The sequence below is a fragment of the Podarcis filfolensis genome, assembly GCF_964270895.1.
Source record: "Podarcis filfolensis genome assembly, chromosome: 10".
NCBI lineage: Eukaryota > Metazoa > Chordata > Lepidosauria > Squamata > Lacertidae > Podarcis > Podarcis filfolensis.
The window spans coordinates 14,346,548-14,366,907 of NC_139612.1; the positions used below are offsets into that span (position 1 = coordinate 14,346,548).

A 20,360-nucleotide genomic window follows, 5' to 3' on the forward strand; every position below is an offset into this window, starting at 1 on the left:
TCTCTCAGATGCCCTTTAAGAGGCTTAAGGATAGATCCTTTTCAAAGGGTAGCTTATATAATATTGAGTTGTATATTTCAAAAGTGATAACAGTATCTGACTTCCAGCAAAGATTGCACTTTTCTTCTTCTTCTTCTATAGATCCTCTTCTCTTCCCCAAATATTCCAGTTGGGTTTTTTTGTTTTTAAGACAGCAGAAAAGCCAGGTGGCAGTGTACAGATTAATCCATAGCCCTCTCTTTGGTTTTCTCATGACATCCGCTCAAAATGGCTTGATTACACCCAAATAAGCTCATGAATACTGTATTTTTCTGTCTCTTAGCAGTTCCCCACTGCAGCCCTCCACCACTCTCCTGCTAAAGAAGTAATGGAGGAGACAGTAAGTTATATGACTGATGAGTCATTTTCGGTCTTTTGTTTAATCCCCAATATGTAATCTCTCCTGCTTAACTTGTACTTTTCAATGTGTTAAGTTTAGTACATCTGTTTGAATGGGGCACCTTGACCAACCCTTGGGTGGGAGGGTCACATATTGGCAGTGAACATCCCATAGTCTCACATGTACACACACACACAGGAAAACAGCCTGCCCCTCCTCATCTGAACTGTGTTTCAAAATTGTAGACTCAACCCCCAAGCTGGGGGTTAGCCACCCCGGAATTAAAATATAGTATTAAGGATTTCCTTGATACTGTAGTATATCTGAACCTCAGATATTCCTATTCACTCTCGTTCAGACTGTTCCTATGCATATTTAATCAGCAATCATTCCCGACTGTCTCAGTGGGGCCGGCCTACTCCCAAGTAAGTGTTTGATATAGAACGGCACCTTCAGTGGACTGATCTTTTAGAAGAAAATTGATGAGAAAGCTCAAGATCTTTCCAAAACAATTTCAGTGTGGCTCTATATTGGTTACCTTTCTGGTTGCCACGCTACAGCTCTTGAATCCCAGAGATCTGCAGATAGACATTGGGTTAGTGTCTGACTTAATCACACGCAGAATAGATGCATTGAATTCAGTGGACTTAGGTCAGAATACAACCCAGTGTGTTACTGCTTATACACATCCAAGGCAGCCCCAACAACTTAATAATAATAATAATAATTAATAATAATAATAATAATAATTTACTACTTATACCCTGCCCATCTGACTGGGCCTCCTCAGCCACTCTGGGTGGCTCCCAACAGAATGCAGTCGTACCTTGGTTCTTGTATGGAATCTGTTCCAGAAGTCTGTTCGACTTCCGAAAACGTTCAAAAACCAAGTCACGGCTTCCAATTGGCTGCAGGAGCTTCCTGCACTCAGTTGGAAGCCCCGCCAGACGTTTGGCTTCCCAAAAAAAGTTTGCAAACTGGAACACTCACTTCTGGGTTTGCGGCATTCGGGAGCCAAAACGTTCGACTCACAAGGTGTTCGAAAACCAAACATCAAACATTAAAAACTTCCCTAAACAGGGCTGCCTTCAGATGTCTTCTAAAAGTCAGATAGTTGTTTATTTCCTTGACATCTGATGGGAGGGCGTTGCACAGGGTGGACGCCACTACCGAGAAGCCCCTCTGCCTGGTTCCCTGTAACTCCACTTCTCGCAGTGAGGGAACTGCCAGAAGGCCCTCAGAAGTGGACCTCAGTGAACATCACTAAAACATGTTAAGATGTCATGCAACCTTCTCCATCAAACCTATTCAAAAGAAAATTAGCTAAGTAAGATGAAGATTTTGATTTGTGGCGCAAAATATCCACAGATTTTGAAATAATGATTTCCAGATCTGTGAAAGGACTGTGATGTAATCAAACAAGTTAGAGTTGGGGCTCCGCCATCCCCAAATGATAGCTGTAGCTTTGATGTGTGCTAAAATTAGACTTTGGATCTCTACAACTGCTGATTTTCGTTAAAGAGCAGGAAGTGAGCCCTATCCAGTCTCCCTTTCCCCATAAAGAAAAGGTCAGGAAGAATCTCAGATAATTTGAATGTACCATGGGGTTTTTAAATTCCTGTGTTCCTTCGTCTCTCTCATTTTTCTTTGATGCCGCAGTGACATTGAGAAAATGAGATCAAAAGAGTTTTCAGACTTTTATGTTTGACGTGTTCCATAAGGTCAGCAAGAGAATAAAGCCACATTGGTTTATATACAAAGTCGGTACAACCACTTCGCAGAAGCAGCACGTATACAGTTTTATGCTCTTTATGTAAGCCAGGATGTAGAGAACCACACAGATATTGCTGCACACCTGTTTAGGAACTTGAACACTTCCAGAATTTTGAAGGACCAGGTTGGCTTTAGACGTATTGGTCCTTTTCATCAGCAAAGGGCTGGCCATTCTCAATGTGTCTAGGAGATTGACTTATTTTGTTCCATTTATGAATTGCTGCCTTGTAAAACACGTGGAAGCGATTTAGCAATAAAGCATTGAAAACGATTTCATATATACCATCACAATAATTTCAAATCAGATACGGGGTAGAATAAAGATGTGCGTAATCTGTTCTTTCAACAGAGGGCACTTGGAAGCCTAGTTAAGATTGAAGGGGTGGCAAAGAGCATATAGCGCCTTTGTCCCTCAGACCCCACTGAAGGTCTCGCATTGACTTCAGGGCTTTGTCAACTGCCCCACCTCGAGGCCCTCCAAAGACAGTTATGTTGAAACAGTAACAACAGGGTAGGCTCTTTTGATATTTGAATGAGTTTCATTTGCCCCCAACTAAACTGAAAAAGTCTGAACCCGTAAACCTGGTCATTTATTTCAGAGGAACTCTTGCCCGTGAGCTGTGTTCTGAATCATGGCATAGAGAGAGGTCTGTATTTAACTGTGCACATTGTGGGAGAATGTTTTCTCAAGAAAGCTGTGTTTGCCACTGAGGATACTTCTCTTAACAAGAGGTACTATAATTATATTTCTATTAAATGGGGGGAATACTTGGAACGAATATCACCACCACTTCCTAGTTGAGATTTCATCCCAAACTCTTTTTATGATGTATTTTGTTTATATATATATATAAATTTTATGTTGTGAGCCACCCTGAGATTGCCAGACGAAGGGAGGTATACAAATCTAATTAATAATAATAATAACACAGTGGTACCTTGGTTCCTGAATGGTTTAGTTGGCGAACAAATCGTCTCCCGATGCCACAAACCTGGAAGTAAGTGTTCCTGTTTGCGAATGTTTTTCTGAAGCCGAACGTCCAACAGGGCTTCCAGCTGAGTGCAGGAAGCTCCTGCAGCCAGTCAGAAGCCGTGCCTTGGTTTTCGAACGGTTTCAAGAATCGAACGGACTCTCAGAACGGATTAAGTTTGAGAGCCACTGTACATGAAAAAACATAAAGGTGGCACACACAGTTGTAGTAAATAAAACAATTGCACACACCCTTTATGTTTTTCCACCTATAATATTGTTATTTTACGTTATTTTAATTTAAGTTAATTAATTAATTAATTTAATTTGTATACCACCCTTCGTCCGTAGATCTTGGGGCAGTTCACAGCATAAAATTACAATATAAGAAACACAAATTATGTAACAAAAACAAACCAATAATCACCCCTCCCAGAACACATTTAAAAGGACATTGGGTGTCAGTCATAGCTGTCAACTTTTCCCTTTCCTTGCGAGGAATCCTATTCAGAATAAGCAAATTTTCCTTAAAAAAAGGGAAACCTTGACAGCTATGGTGTCAGCTAGCCAAAGGAACTTTTTTGCCTGGCACCAAAAGGTGTATAATGTAAGCACTTGTGATATGAGCAACCAAGTCACCTGATTATTTGAATCAGCGTTGGCCTGTCTTGGAGACCATTGGTCATACACAGCATTTGGATCAGTGATTGAGCCCAGACAAATGTCTTGGAGAAGCTGGTCAGCAGAGATGCATCAGTACCATAGGATAGCAGCTCAGAGGTTTAAACCAGAGGTGATCACCGTTCAGGTCCGAATCAGTAGCTATGAGATGCATCCCAAATGTTGGAAGATTGAGCTGGGTCTGTGGCAGCCTTGAGTTTTAGCAGTTCGCCTGGTATTCTTAGACAACAAGGAAATCCATGCCTATGAGGAGGCAGGCTAGTGTTTTCCTTGCTGGCGACAGAGAAAAGAAAGCCCACCCCATAGCTCTCCCTTCTCCACCAACCCTCTCAGTAGAAGACAATTTTTCAATTAGCTTTCTAAGTAGAATACGTTTCTGTGCTGGCTGCTGGGGGAGAGGGTTCCCTCCACGACTGGCATGGAAACACAGGATATGAGCCTCTGGGCAGATTCCACAAGCGTATTGAGGGGCTAGGCCAAGGATGAGAAAGCCGTGGCCCCACAGCTGCTTTTGGACTCCAGCTCCCATCAATGGTCAATGGTGAGGGACAGGAGTTGTAGTCTAGCAACAACTGGAGGAGCAGATTTTCTTCACTTCTGGATTAGGCAAAGCTAGAAGGGCTATCGGGATGCGGGTGGCGCTGTGGTCTAAACCACTGAGCCTTGGGCTTGCCGCTCAGAAGGTCGGCAGTTTGAATCCCCGCGACGGGGTGAACTCCCATTGTTCGGTCCCAGCTCCTGCCCACCTAGCAGTTTGAAAGCACGTCAAGTGCAAGTAGATAAGTAGGTACCGCTCCAGCGGGAAGGTAAACGGCCTTTCTGCGCACTGCTCTGGTTCGCCAGAAGCGGCTTAGTCATGCTGGCCACATGCTGTCTGCGGACAAACGCCGGCTCCCTCGGCCTATTCAGCGAGACGAGTGCGCAACCCCAGAGTCGTCTGCGACTGGACCTAATGGTCAGGGGTACCTTTACCTAGGAGGGATATCGGGCAATGGAAGGCAGCAGTGCTCAACCAGACGACTCAGGAACCAATCACCTGCTTTGGCCCCTGCCGTCTTCTCAGAAAGCACAGCCTGCAAAAACCACGACTCTAGCCTATGAGTGGTTTAGCAAGAAGTGGTTGCCAAACATGGCGCCAGAGTCCTCGATTCACCAGTTCATGGTGCATTTCATTTGATGATGCATTCAGTGGCAGCCATTGTTTTTGTAACAATTTGTGGATTTGCATTTTTAAAAATCACCTGGCCCAAGTGAGAAAAGCTGATACGTTTACTTGCTGGCAAACAAAACATAACGAGTTTCATTTAAACTATTTTAACCAATTTATCATTTCTTTTCCAGAAAGAAGAGGTTCCGGGGACATGGTTGTTCTTTTAAGCTGATTCACAGGAACGATGCAATGCCTGCTTTTCACTCAATTAAAGAAATCAAGGAATTCACACGTTGTGTTGTATTTTTGTTCAGCTTAGAAGAGCGCTAGGAGATTTCTTTCTGGGCACAGTTGCATAACATTGTGGTACAATATGGGCACGGTCTAACAGGTGTGCGCTCTTGTGCAGCTCTCATTTCAGCCGAGTTTGCACATGCAAAGCTTTGGGTGGATTGGAAACGATGTGCATCATTACATTCTTTTGTCCTATGCGGAGCCTGTTATTCGTGCACAATAGCTCTCTCCATTAGCTGAACCCGCTGTGCTTTCTCTCTTTGTTTTTCACGCTGAGGTCTGTTGTTGCAAAGGTCAAAGCGCCCGACTTTCAGTATTACCTAATGCCGTAGAATACGCTCAAATCCAAACGATGAATGCCTGCTTATTAGGAAGCTGCATTTATCGGAAAACAAGCACTTTCAGGTAGCATGATCTCAGCCGAGAGGAGCTGTGTGTCGAGGGCCAAACTATGTAACAGTTTCTGAGGACTGATTTTGCTGCTGCTGCTGCTGCTTTCAAAAGATGTTATCACTTATTCTGGCCTCCTTGTTTAGCTGTTTCCAGAGGACCAGCCATGTCAGTCTGTTGCAGAAAAAACAACAGTGTCTTGCTTCGCCACATTTATTACTGCATAATATTTATTACGACATCTAAAGGCAACCCTGTTTTGGGAATTTTTTTCATGTCTAATGTTTTACAATTTTTGATGTGTTTTGAGCCACCTAGTATGGCTGGGGAAACACAGCCAGATGGGTGTGGCATAAATAATAAAAATTTTATTGTTATTTTTGAGATCTAGAATTGCTATATCAAGTGTGCTAAATATTATCCTCAGCAGGAATATGGAGGGGGTGTGTGTACGTGTATGTGTAAAAAGTGAGGTCAGGAGGAAATTAATATGCAGAGTTTTCAGTCTGTGACAATTGAAGTTTTACATGTATGCAAAATAAGCAGCCCAGTGGCCAGAAGCAATTGATGATATCACAAGCATTCCAGTGTTGATAAGGCACTTAGCTTGCCATATATTTTCTTTCTTGATCTTATTGTTTTGAATGAAATCCTGAACAATGTGGATTAGCAGTTCTATAGACATGGTTCACACCTACATGTTCAAAACAGGGCAGCTGATGTTTAGGATTAGAGAGTCCCTTCTCCTAGATCAGGGGTCAGCAAACTTTTTCAGCAGGGGGCTGGTCCACTGTCCCTCAGACCTAGTGGGGGACTAGACTATATTTTGAAGGGGGGGGGATGAACGAATTCCTATGCCCCACAAATAACCCAGAGATGCATTTTAAATAAAAGCACACATTCTACTCACGTAAAACACACTGATTCCCGGATTGTCCGCTGGCCGGATTAAGAAGGCGATTGGGCCGGATCCATCCCCCGGGCCTTAGTTTGCCTACCCATGTCCTAGATGGGCAACGCTCCCAGTTGATGAGCCCTATCTGCCCCTACCAGGGACGTGGGTGCCGCTGTGGGTAAAACCTCAGCGCCTAGGACTTGCCGATCGCATGGTCGGCGGTTCGCATCCCCGTGGCGGGGTGAGCTCCCGTCGTTCGGTCCCAGCTCCTGCCCACCTAGCAGTACGAAAGCACCCTTAAGTGCAAGTAGATAAATAGGTACCGCTTTATAGCGGGAAGGTAAACGGCGTTTCCGTGTGCTGCTCTGGTGCCGGTTCGCCGGAGCAGCTTCGTCACACTGGCCATGTGACCTGGAAGTGTCTGCGGACAGCGCTGGCTCCCGGCCTCTAGAGTGAGATGAGCGCACAACCCTAGAGTCTGTCAAGACTGGCCCGTACGGGCAGGGGTACCTTTACCTATCTGCCCCTACAGCATATGCAGAAACCACCTTCTTGACCTTTGGACCCATTACTGGTCTCATCAACTCAATTCTCCTGAGCCTGTTTCCTATAGAGAATTAAAAGAATTCTGCTTAACAACCTGCCTCATGGCCATAGCCAGTGAATCAGATTTCCATGCAGATGAGTGAGTGGGATCTGCAAGTCTCCTTGGTTTCCATGCTGACTGCAGAGAGGAAGAGAAACCAATTCTTTAGTCTGTCTCTCCTGCACCAGCCCTTTGGGTTCCCCATCCACAGAGGCATACCAGCCCATGCCAACCCACTGCTCTCAGCTTACCTCTTTCCAGTGAGGAGGTGAACTTGGAACAGCAGCTCAGGCAGAAACGCATTAGGAATGGGCTCACCTTCTTACTCTTCCATTCTATAAAATATTTATTTTCTATAAAATGCCTTGACGGTGTTAGTTTGGAGCATATTTTCATTCAGGGGGAAAAGACAGGTGACCAGCTTTGTGTGAAAAGTATAGATATCCATGCAGGTCCAATACAGTGGTACCTCTGGATGCAAACAGGATCCATTCCGGAGCCCCGTTCGTATACTGAAGCGAACACAACCCGCGTCTGAGTGGGTCGTGATTCGCAGCTTCCGCGCATGTGCGTGACGTCATTTTGAGCATCTGCACATGCACGAGCAGCAAAGCCTGGAAGTAACACGCTCCATTACTTCCAGGTCACCGCGAGGTATGACTGTAATCCAAAATTAGCAGCAAGATAATAACTCCATTTTAAACACGTGACTATGCGCAGTGAGAAGTTGTACTGGGATTATGTGGTTTAAGCAGGTGAGGTGTAACGCTACAAATGAGTTGTTTATTTCTTTATACTAGCAGAGTTCTCCATACGTTGGTCTCCAGCTGCTTTTGGGCTACAATTCCCATCATCCCTGACCACAGATCCTGCTAGGTAGGGATGATGGGAGTTGTAGTCCCTTTCTTCCTTTACTTTTTTGCAAGTGATTGCCTTCACTTGATGTTGAATGATGTTGAATAGCTTGTGCTATGATGAGACCTACTACCAAGGTATTTCAGGAACTGCTTGCCGTAATTTTGTCAGGAAGTGTATGGGATGTGGCGGTCATTCACACAACACATCTCTTCACGTGCCCCATGACGGGAGTCACTCTGTTTCCAGAAATCATACAATATGAATCAGCTTGAGGCAACTTCTTACAGAAGGCTAGCCTTGATATGACTTTGTCCTATATGGTAGCCTGAGTCATGGTTGTGTGATCACAATCCACTGAAATGTGACAGTCTTTGTACTTTCAGTATACATCTTCCAAAGCTAGATGTTAATAGCATTATTTTAAGAGCTCCTTGCTAGGGCACTGTGAATAATTTAGCCCATTTCCTGCATTTAGTAAAGGAGCATCTGTGAGCTGTTATGAATACAGAATAGACTCACCCATGCAGATCCCTTGCCCAAAACTATTATTGTGTCACTGTATGCCACAGTAAACTTCTCCCTAGAGAACGCTTGAAAGCAAATATTTGCAGAATCCTTAGTGGCAAACACAAGTATTCAGATGCAAAAAATAATTTTTGGCAGTGCAAACTACACAAATGAGGCAAAATTAATTGCAGTCCTATTGAAATCAGTTAGACAGACCCTCCCACACAAGTGAAACAAGGCATTCCTAACTGAATTAATGATTTTATAGCACATGCAAAGGACCTATCATTACTGCAAGTGGAGCTTATATGGAGGCTTGTATATTGTCAACAGTCCTTGTGTTTCTGTGCACTATCTGAGTGCATTGTGGGCAAACTCACACATGGCAGAATCCCATCAACAGGAGTTGGTCCCATGCCTGAGTGGCTGAGAACTGACTTTATTCCCACAACAGCATCATGAAGTGCAGAACTTTGTCTTTGCCTATACAGTGGATGGCAGACATTCACATATGTAGGACAAATTAAAATGCTTTGCTTAAGTACATCCCTGGGGTGGGAGGAAATCTCCATTCAGCCATAAGATTTAGAGTCCTATTCTCAAATGGTGTCATAGTTACAGGATTTCTGTTAGCCAACTGGCTGGTTGCTCTCCCCTAGTCTTTAGAAGATCGGTGAGAACTTTTGTATCAGAAAGGGCTTTGAGATCCCTGGTTTAGTGGGTTGCAGAGGCTATGTTTTAAGTTAGATTTTAATTTCTGGTTGTTTTAAATTATTGTAAGATGCTAACAGAGCCTGAATTGTCTCAGTTGGGTCAGAAATCTAAGGACCATGGGCTGAAAGTGGCCCGCAGAGGTCGTTTGACCAGCCCATGAGCCACCTCTGAACCGAGTTGCCTGCTCGTGTGCTGCGCTAAACCAGCGCGGCACGGGGACTCTCTTCTGCAGTGCCAGAAATTGCGTCTGCACATGGTTAAACCACAGAGCCTAGGGCTTGCCGATCAGAAGGTCGGCGGTTCGAATCCCCGCGATGGGGTGAGCTCCCGTTGTTTGGTCCCTGCTCCTGCCAACCTAGCAGTTCGAAAGCACGTCAAAGTGCAAGTAGATAAATAGGTACCACTCTGGCGGGAAGGTAAACGGCGTTTTCGTGCACTGTTCTGGTTTGCCAGAAGCGGCTTAGTCATGCTGCCCTCATGACCCGGAAGCTGTACGCCAGCTCCCTCGGCCAATAAAGCGAGATGAGCGCCGCAACCCCAGAGTCCGTCACAACTGAACCTAATAGTCAGGGTCCCTTACGTTTCCAAATAGTGTTGAGATTTGACTTGCTTCCAGATCTTCTCATCACCTGATACACATTTCCTGTCTTGCTTTCCCCCCATGGCAAGAGCAGCAAGGAAATAGCTAGGAACAGTTTAATGGTGCTATCCCGTGCATGTCTACTTGAAATAAGTTCAGTGGGATTTCCTCTCAGGTAAGAGTGCATGGGATTGTAATCTAGTTAAGCATTTGAAAAATCCATTGAAACCAGGCATTATAAGTTCATCTTAGGTTGGAAATTAGGCTTGTGAGGCTAGGATTTGATAAGGAACTGACCTTCAGGACCAGAAGATTCCACAACACCTGCTTTAAGGATTTCAAGGAGGTGGGAAAGTTCTCTTCAAAGGGTTTTAAAGGAAATAATAATAATATAGTAAACCTGCTTAGTCACGTGTTCTTAAAGAAATGTATCTAGTCTTTGAAATAGTAAGACTGCGCATGTTCAATGAGAAACGCAGCACAAACGCAGGTGGCACTGTGGGTTAAACCACAGAGCCTAGGACTTGCCAATCAGAAGGTCGGAGGTTCGAATCCCTGCTACGGGGTGAGCGCCCATTGCTCAGTTCCTGCTCCTGCCAACCTAGCAGTTTGAAAGCACATCAAAGTGCAAGTAGATAAATAGGTACCACTCTTGCGGGAAGGTAAATGGCATTTCTGTGCACTGCTCTGGTTCTGCTGAAGTGGCTTAGTCATGCTGGCCACATGACCTGGAAGCTGTACGCCGGCTCCCTCGGCCAATAAAGCGAGATGAGCGCCACAACCCCAGAGTCGGTCACGACTGGACCTTTACCTTATCCTCGCTACTTGTATTGCTGTGGCATCCTGTTCGTTTGCTTTCCAGAGCACATTATGGTTTGCATTGGAAATCTCCCCCGAGACAACTGCTGCAAGTGTTAAATGATATTCCTAGCTCAAGTTCATCCTAGAGTTTTCAGGTTTACAGATTCCTCTGTAAACTACCTAAGCTTAAGAGCTATGATCTCTATGCAGATCTATGGAGTGTAAAGATTTATATCACGATTAGGAAGACCGAGTTGGCCATGGCAATTAGAGTGGTGCAGTTCTATGCACGTTGATGCTATTTTAAATATGCAGTAGACGAAAATTGATATAGTTTATGAAATATTTATTTTGCAGAGCTTCTTTTTGTAGGTTAAATGCACAGCAGTGACTTTTCTCTCTGTTATACAGAGGAACCCATATACTGTTACACACCACACAACTTCACCCGTGACCAAGCCTTGTATGCCAGAGGATACTGTTGGACAGAACTAAGGGATGCCTTGCCAGGAGTAAATGCCAGCCGCTGGCCCTCCTTGTTTGAGCATAAGTTCCTTCCATATGCCCTGCTGGCTTTTGCTGGCATTATGTACATTCCAGCGCTTGGCTGGGAATTTCTGGCCTCCACCAGGCTGACTTCTGAACTTAACTTTTTGCTCCAGGAGATAGATAACTGCTACCACCGAGCAGCCGAAGGCCGTGCGCCAAAAATCGAAAAGCAAATCCAGTCCAAAGGCCCTGGGATTACAGAGCGAGAGAAAAGGGAAATAATTGAGAACGCGGAAAAGGAAAAGAGCCCGGAGCAAAACTTATTTGAGAAGTACCTGGAGCGGAGGGGACGCAGCAATTTCTTAGCCAAACTTTACCTTGCGCGGCACCTGTTCATCATATTTTTAAGCATCATCCCGATCACGTACTTGTCCACCTATTACGCCACACAGAAGCAGAACGAGTTTACGTGCGCTCTGGGGGAGCCTCCCGACAAAACGAGCAGTTCAAAGTTGCTCATCCGGGTGAACTGCAAACTGCCGTCCGTTCAGCTCCAGCGCATCATTGCCGCGGTAGACATTGTCCTCCTCTGTTTCATGAACCTGATTATCCTCATCAATTTGATCCACCTCTTTATAGTCCGCAAATCCAACTTCATCTTTGACAAGTTGAACAAGGTCGGCATCAAGACGAAAAAGCAGTGGCAGAAGTCCCAGTTCTGCGACATCAATATCTTGGCTATGTTTTGCAACGAGAACCGGGACCACATCAAGTCGCTAAACCGCTTGGATTTCATCACCAACGAGAGCGACCTGATGTATGACAACGTGGTGCGCCAGCTGCTTGCGGCACTCGCTCAGTCTAATCATGATGTCACTCCAACCGTGCGCGATTCCGGGATACAAACCATCGACCCCAGCATTGACCCTGCGGACATCGACCACAGCGAACCGCTGGTCATTAAGCGGCCCCGGAAGAAAATGAAGTGGATCCCGAGTTCCAATCCTCTTCCTCAGCCGTTCAAAGAACAGTTGGCTATTATGAAGGTTGAAAACAACAAGCCCGAGAAACCAAAGCCCGTGCGTCGAAAAACGGCGACAGACAGTTTGGTTGCCCCTTTGCTGGAGGCCAACTCGAAAAACTCTCAGCCATCTTCAGCCCACAAAAATGAATCTGCCGCCCTCTCTGGCACAGGCAATGAGAAGAAACATACGCGACACTTCTCCTTAGACGTTCATCCGTATCTACTGAGCAGTAAGAAACCCAAGCCGGAGATTCAACCTATTACCTCCATGGCAACATCCAAAAGCCAAGGGAGTGGATTTTTAAGCCAAGAAGAGAAAGTCATCGTGCATGTCGCTTCTTCCCTCAAAGGTAATAATAATAAACAACAATAATAAAATTTTATTTATATCCCTCCCTCCCTAGCCGAGGCTCAGAGCGGCTAACAACAGTAAAAATAACACAGTTTACATAAAATCATAATCATTTAATTGAAATACATTCTAAAATCAATTCATTCTAAAATCAATTCAGAGTCAAATTAATGGCAACCATTGGGCTAGAGTTCTATAAGGATTACAAAAGGAGGGGGGCAGACTGTGCCTCAGCCAAAGGCCTGGTGGAACAGCTCCGTCTTGCAGGCCTGCGGAAAGATGTCAAGTCCCGCAGGGCCCTAGTCTCTTGTGACAGAGCGTTCCACCATATCAGGGCCACGGCCAAAAAAGCCCTGGCTCTGGTTGAGGCCAGCCTAATCTCCCTGTGGCCCGGGATCTCCAAGATGTTTTTATTTGAAGACTGTAAGGTCCTCTGTGGGACATACCAGGAGAGGTGGTCCCGTAGGTACGAGGGTCCTAGGCTGTATAGGGTTTTAAAGGTTAAAACCAGCACCTTAAACCTGATCCTGGTACAGTGAATGTTGTGGCTAATTGTCCCATGGGGTCCAAGTCAAATGCAAAAGCTGCTTGCAAACTTGCTTCCGATCTTGGGCGTTCGTCTCCACAATTTCTTAGAAGTTCCCGGGACAGGGTTGCTGCTTTCCACATGGTTGGAATCTCACACCACACCAATACAGTAGCTTCTATATTGGAATCTATATGTGTCAAATGAGAGAAGGTAGGATGGGAAGGTGCGATCACAGAGTCATGGGATTCTGAGCATGCAGATACAGAAACCAGGCCCCAGGTTTGTAAGCTGAACCTGAGACTCGCCGATAGGAATTTCCCCCTTCTTGCATCTTCTCTTGTTAACCTAGAGGCTGGCCGCCCACATCTGCAGCTTATTTTTAAATTTTAACTCACTAATGTAACAGTTAAAAGAAAATAGTCTTGTTGTCCGTTCAGATGCTCTGGTAATTCAGTCTAAACTCTTGCAAAACCAAGCTTTTTATTCCTCTTGCGCTTGTCAACTGATGTTTTTTAGGAAGGTGGTTCACTTTGAATGACGTGAGCCTCAGAATCGGAGCAGAGGCAGAACAAATGCAGAATGTGGATCGTATTAGTCATGTAAATTGCACCCTAGTTTTCCAAGGGTGGGGTTTCAAGAGTTCCAGTGTTTACCCTGGGTTTTGGTTTCCTTTGCATGAGGTCATTAGGGACGTTTTCATGTTTTATTCCATCTAGCTTCTTTACACAGCTGTACAGCTTGGACACCCTAATAGGTGTCCCAGAGCTCTTCTTGAGGGAGCCACTAAGTCTCTTCTCGCTTGACCTGCCTCGAACACAACTGCAAAGTTGCAGGCCGATTGTTCTCCTTAACATAGGTACCTGCTTTCCCCCCCATCCCTGACTGGTGGAGAGGGAGGAGGATAATAATAATAGTCACCTCCACCTATCACCTCTGCCATCTTGGGCCTTTCTAGAGACAGGTCAGCTGAATATCACAGGCTGTCCATTGTTTGTTTTTTTGTTAGACCTTAAAATGTCTCTCCTCAGAGGGATGCGCACAAATATCTCTGCTTGCAGAAAACTCACAAAGCTGAAGGGAATCCAGACCAATGATAAAAAATCACACTAGGGACTTAAAGAGGGGGTCGTTCTGGAAAACGTTCTGGAATAACTCAGGTTTTCCATTCTTGGTGCAAATGCTGGGATATTTAGAATTAAATTGTTTTGTAGAATTTGCTTTTCTGGGGGGGGGTTTAAGTGTGCAAATTACTCCTCTTTCAGTGTCACTCAGGAGTATTTCTAGACTAGGAAAATTTATATGAGTTTTGTACTAATCTGTCATGGCTTCCTTCAAAGGAATTCTGGGAGTTATAGTTGAGGATACTGAGAATTCTCAGCTTCCCAGCCACCCCCTCGCAGTACTACAGTTAACCGAGGAAAATAACTATTAAACCTATTTAACTGTAGCATTAATATGCTCTGAAAGCTTTCCTAGACAGTTTATGCCCATCATCAAATTACTTAGTCCTGAGCAATCCCATTAGTTTTAATACAGCTACTTTGATATAAGCAGTTGAGGTTTCTTTGCTTTTTTACTTAGAATATATTCTGGCTCCAGCTCTTCTATGAATAATGCTACATCATATTTTTATTGCTTTGGCCTTTGGGTGTTTACGTCAGCTGCTTAAAATATCCTGCTTTCCTGTGTGTTGAAATATTTAAGGTGTTTATTTTTAAGAATTTATCCTCCAGCTTCCATATTCCAGCTTCCACACTTCAAGAAAGCTATTTAAAAGAAGAAGGTAGAAACAATTACACCACGCAGCAGTTAATAAAAACAATAGGGATAATGAACCGATAAATAAAATTTAAAACAATCACCCAATTAAAAAGAAGGTCGGATATTCTAAAATGACATGAAAACACTGAGAGAATAATGTAGACTTTGGCACCTAAAAAAATATCTAGGGAGATATTCACAATTCAAGGGTCACTGCAGAAAATACTCTCTTCAATAGATGCCCACTTTGGAAGATAGGGCTGTATAGAAAACAGCCTCTGATAAGCATCCTAATTGAATATTCTGGTTTTCATGTGGGAGAAGACAGACAGTGAATATCTTGGCATTTCCCCTCTGGATCCCTCCTCAAAGAATTCTGTGTATGTTTCTCTGAGAGACCTTTTGTGTTAACAATTATTTAGAATCTGGAGCAATGTTCTCACCACCAGAGTCTAAAATAGCTTTCTAGGCAGCTAGGCTTTCTGCACCTGCTGATGGTCTCTCAGGATCTGTTCACGCATTAGCCTCTTAAGGAAGCACCCTGTGCATCTCCATGCTTCTGGCGGCCTCTCCAGGTGCCCAAGGCGTCACCATGCACTCACTACCATAGCATCCTTGCCTTTTCTGACTTCGGAGAAAGTCACCGCCCCTGTTGTTGTTCTTCTTCCTTGTTCTCTCAGATGCCAGCTGGTTTTCCTTACTCTGTCTCCTCCCAGCTGAAATCAAGAGCAGCAAATAGTAGAAAGAACAAGGAAGGAAAACAGGTAACTTCCTTTTTACCTTCAGCAAGGAAAAAAAAGTGAGTTAGGTGAGGATGGGTGAGTATTGCTTGCTGTCCTTCTGAGGGTTGGAAGAAGGTTCTCCAAATCAGGTACCTGTAGTGGCTGTTGAAACCAGTGGCCACTACAGGGACAAAGAGGCTTTGATAGGCTAATGTGTCAACTTGCCCAGAGAGGCCTAAGATGATACAGGATCCTATTATAGATACTCTGTCCAACTGTATCAGAGTGTAGATCCATGGAGAATGTAGCCCCCGCCAGTTGCTTGTTTTCATGGAGATGAACCCACAAAACATGAATGCCAGATCCTGTTGGGTGTATGAAAAGTGAGCAATGATTAAAAAAGTGTTTTGTTTCTCTTTTAGGATCTTCCGTTCCGGGGAAAGATACCCTTTACTCTCACAACACATGCAGGACTGTGCCTGCCGCCGGGACTTTTCTCACCTGCAATCACAACCACATAGCAACTTCCGGTGCTGCGAAAAAGGTCACTCTGCCCCACATAAGCCCAGCAGAGCCAGTGCCTGCCTTAAACTGTAACGCCGCTCACCCTCTTCTGCATATCAATACGTTGTACGAAAACCATGAAGAAGAAGTGGTGTCAAACCTTATAGACGAATCTTTAGACAATAGAATTCACTCGCCCACGGAGGCAGGAGACATCATCTCCAGACCTTCCACAAAGCAAGTCATGTTGGCGACGTTTGATGAGCCACTGGCAATGGTGAACTCTGTAGAGTATTGACGGTCCAGAGCTGACGCTGATCACAGCTGGATGGCCCACCTCCCAGTGCCACTTTCACATGAACCATGCTGCCCTGCCAATACCATCCACTGCATGAGCATGGAGTGCTGAAATGCAGACCATTGGTTCCACCAATACTCCAAATCAGTCGTTCAGGGTAGTGTCGTCGTGTCTTATCGATAGCTTGCAAAATGTAATAACAATAACCACCATAATAACAACAACCAAATTATATACTATGCTTGGAACACCGAGAAACAAAGCACAAAGACGTTAGCTGTAGCTTCATGAGTTCTGTGTGGATTACTACAACTATCCAAATATTTTAAGTGCTTGAGCGCATGCCACACAGTGTTTCTTAAACAAAGCACTTATAGCCTTGGTACTTGAGCTCACTTTCTGTAAAGCGGGGGTGGGGGGGAGACCTGGAGCCCCTCAGATGATGCTGGACCACAACTCCCATAATCCCTCACTGTTGGCCACGTGGGCCAGGACTGATCGAGTCTTAACAGCATTTTGAGAGTCACAGGGCCCCCATCTCCTGCGGTAAAGTAATGAAGCACATAACATGTATGATATTTATTCTTCCATTTTAAAAGGCAGGAGTAACATCGTGTTTTGTCTCTAAGGTACAAAGAAACAAACAAAAAAAACACAGCCAGGTGTGTGTGTTCTTAATGACATGGTTGTAAGCAAGCTGTATTTTGGTCCACGGGTATTGGGCAACCAGGGCTGGCCCTAAAAATTTTGCCGCCTGAGGCAAAGGAGAAGAGCGCTCGCCACACACATGCATTCCGCATGCTGCAACAACAGGCCAGCATCCTCCACCATATTGTGAGGGCAGCTGGCTAGTTTAGCAGGTGCAAGCCGGGCTACATGGGAAACAGAGCTGCATCCATCTCACTCTGCCAAATAGTTGGGCCGGCCCTGCCAGCCACTTAAGTGGCAATTGGTCTTCCACCAGCATCAGTGTAAAGAGAACTGAAACTGGCCAGCCTGCTGCACTTACGAATGAGGAAACGAAGAGCTACTTCCTGCCCTTTAGTACGTTCATATGTGTTGCGAGAGGTGACGAAAACGAAGAGTTTATTTTTTTAACGTCTATTTTCTTGTGAATGAGGGTGAATGTTGAGTCAGATGTTCTATTCTAGCAGAGCGGAGAGAAGAGGGTTGCTTATTTTTGTCCATAGAATGACGTCTGCAAAACCAGGTTAGAAACTTTCTAAGGTGCTTCACTGATGTGAAGGATATTCCAGTGCTGCCAAAAAAATATCCAATAAGAGCTAATTTCTCCAATGGTGTGGTGTTTCAGCAGATGGTTACTTGAGTCTTTTTAAAGGACTTGTCTACGCTACAGCTTACCACAGGTCAAGAAAATACTCATCCAGCTTGTAATGGTTTTGCGTCTGAACATTTTGCTTCTTGAACCATGGCTGAATAAGGGCAGATTCAAATGTGCATGAAATACCATGTGGTACAGACCTTGCACAACTGTATCACTTCAAACTGTAGGTGCAGGAGTGCAAGTTGGAACGATTCTCCATGCTTTTAAAAATTGCCCGTGTATGGAAAGCTTGCATGCATGGGAGAGGAATGTCCGCACTGTTTTCTTTCAGAAGGGCTTCTTTTCCACATGTCAGGGGGTGTGACTCAAACATTAAAATTCTTGGCTGCAGTGGCACGGATCAGAAAGGAAGGATTGCTCAGCACACAGCTGAAGTGTGCCACATAGGAACATGTTCTGATCTTAGCTTCTCACACCACCATTTGCTAGTTTTGGTGTGCCCAGAGAGACTGATTTAACATAGGGAAGAAAGCTGCTCCTTTCTGTTGAATGCTCTGCATTCACAATCGCTCTTGAAGAGAAGGAAATTAATAGCGGACTCAAATCAGCAAATGTTGGTTGAGAATACCTATAGCATTCATGGATATTTGCTACTGCTACACACTGCTTGCTGTCTAGTGTCTTCAAAAGTAGCCTTGAGCTGCTTCCTTCCATCATTTTCACAGAATCTGCTTTCCCCTTAGAATGGAAACAGATGCTACGAAAGGATATGGGATATTTTGGAGGTGGAGAGAAAGAGAAGAGGCCAGAATGTCTGGAACTGCGCGACAGCAGAAAATCCTCATGCACAGCCATGACAAGAAATAAATCGGCCTGTAGAAGAGCTCTTAGACAACATGTTTTGGCCTTTGTGTGGAAGAGAATACAGGCCGAAAGCGGTGTCTGAACAGGGTTAAGTGTGAGCTAGCAAGGTGGGACAAGAGGGCAAACTAACTCTGATGGCAAAATATGAGGTTCTGTCCCATTACACCAGGTCTGGAGTGGGGAATATGGTTTAACAACATAGTCATATTTAGCAAATGACATAAGCTTGGATTTGCCAACCTGTGGCCCCCTATCGAGATGCTGTGAGTTATAGTTCAACATCTGTACTAGGTGAAATCCAGTGCTGCTGTTCCATTTATGGAATGGCTTTTCTTCCAGTAGGTACCCCTTCTAATATAGGGGGTGGGGGAAAATAATGTTCTGTAATTCCCCCGATCCAGCTTCCATGCTGTTCTGGAGGGCCCTGCAATCCTCTGGGGTGTATTTTCAGGGCTCGCCAAGGGCTGCAAGGGGGAAACATTTGCAAGTATCACCTTCCTTCCTTCTGAGTTAGCAAACCGATGGCCCAGATTCTTTTATTCAGGGCAGATGCTGCAGGTCAGCTTCTGGCTATGCCACTCCCATGTTCAGCATTCACCTGTGGTAAAGCAAGTAGCATAGAAAAGGCCGATGTAGCAGAGCACTCAAGTAGCTTTAAATGTTGGTGCAGCTTTGCTGAAATTGATGGGTTGCACCTTTGAAGATAACACGGCGTGCCTGTAAGCCCATTGCTATTCCAGGCCATCCGTTAATGAGGGTAATAAACAAGCAGTAATAAACATACTGTCATTTTCGAGCAATCTTTACCTTGCTTTTGGCCCAAAGTGTGTCCTCATGGCCTGGTTCTTCCTATAACTTTGATGTGCAAGTTTCTTAGAAATATACCTAGCGTAATTTTCAAAAGGTACACAGGAAAAACGTAGCACGCAATAACTGACCAATTTCTAAGGAGAGGAGAAGTTTTTATTAAAGCAATGTTAAGCCGATATCGAGGATTTTGACATTTCTGTATAACAGTAGAAAACACTGCACAAATTATGGGTCTACATTGAGTCTTTTTTCATTTGTTTTACCTCAGATAATCAATATGGCACCCGTATTTATTGAAAAATAGCACTGAAAGCAAATAAATATTCTCAATACGGTTTGTGTCTACTGTCTTATCATTAGAACACTGCTCTATTATCCTGAGAGCGTTTATTGGGAAAATAAGTACTCTTATCTAAAGTGCCTGGTTTGATAACAGCTGGGTGCTGTATATTAACAACCAAAAGCAAACCCGATCAAATGAATGCTGAGCCATTGCAGAGCATCACTGTCGCCCACTTCCCATGTTTTTCACATGCATGTTTCCTAGAAACAACAAGCAGTTTTTCAAAGGGAAATTTGGAACATTTATTATTGCACAGTCTCTGCACAAGGCCAGCAAAGTCATCTTATTAAATGAAGTGGCATTTCATGTGAGCCTGACAATTCATAGCGAGAAAGAAATGTAGCTTGTGGTGCCCACATCCTTGATGCTTTTTAAAACTCAAATAGCCTCAGACATGAATGTGTTATGCCAGTAGTGTTAATGGAGAAATCTGAGGGTTCCCTTGGACAAAAAAACAAGGACACCAGCCAGGAATACCAGAGCAAAACAGCAGCCAGTAGGCTTGGTCTTTATTGAAGACTGTCGCAACAGGACTCCCACCTGCCACAAGGTGGAACAAGATGGAAGCCCTGAACAAAAGAAGACCCCAACTTTTATTAGCTACAAATCCCCCATGCTACACCCCCAAGACTACATAATAACTACATCACGACTACATCATTGACACATCACAAAGAGGAGGGGTTGAGGGAGGAGTTGTGGTGGTAACCTGAGTGTCTTGTCACCTGGCCGGTTCTACCTTTCCCCCTCCCCATGAGTACTTTCCAGAGGACAAAAGAGAGTTTGCAGTTTCCTGTCCCC

The 20,360-nt window shown here is 44.5% G+C and overlaps 1 protein-coding gene across 9 annotated transcripts in view; it reads left to right on the plus strand.

Moving 5' to 3' along the window:
- Nucleotides 1-19,551, plus strand: part of PANX2 (pannexin 2) — a 36,127-nt gene extending 16,576 nt beyond the window's left edge. The window contains exons 2-6 of one of the 9 annotated variants that reach the window (XM_083575159.1): nt 323-379; nt 2,502-2,884; nt 5,145-5,344; nt 10,990-12,441; nt 15,878-19,551. In XM_083575159.1, coding sequence (XP_083431285.1) covers nt 11,166-12,441; nt 15,878-16,257 — 1,656 coding nt within the window. In that variant the 5' untranslated portion in view covers nt 323-379; nt 2,502-2,884; nt 5,145-5,344; nt 10,990-11,165 and the 3' untranslated portion in view covers nt 16,258-19,551. Of the gene's footprint in view, nt 1-322; nt 380-2,501; nt 2,885-5,144; nt 5,345-10,935; nt 12,442-15,877 lie in introns of those variants that run through there. The other 8 variants (XM_083575160.1, XM_083575162.1, XM_083575161.1 and 5 more) reach the window with 8 other exon arrangements.
- Nucleotides 19,552-20,360: the final 809 nt, after the last annotated feature.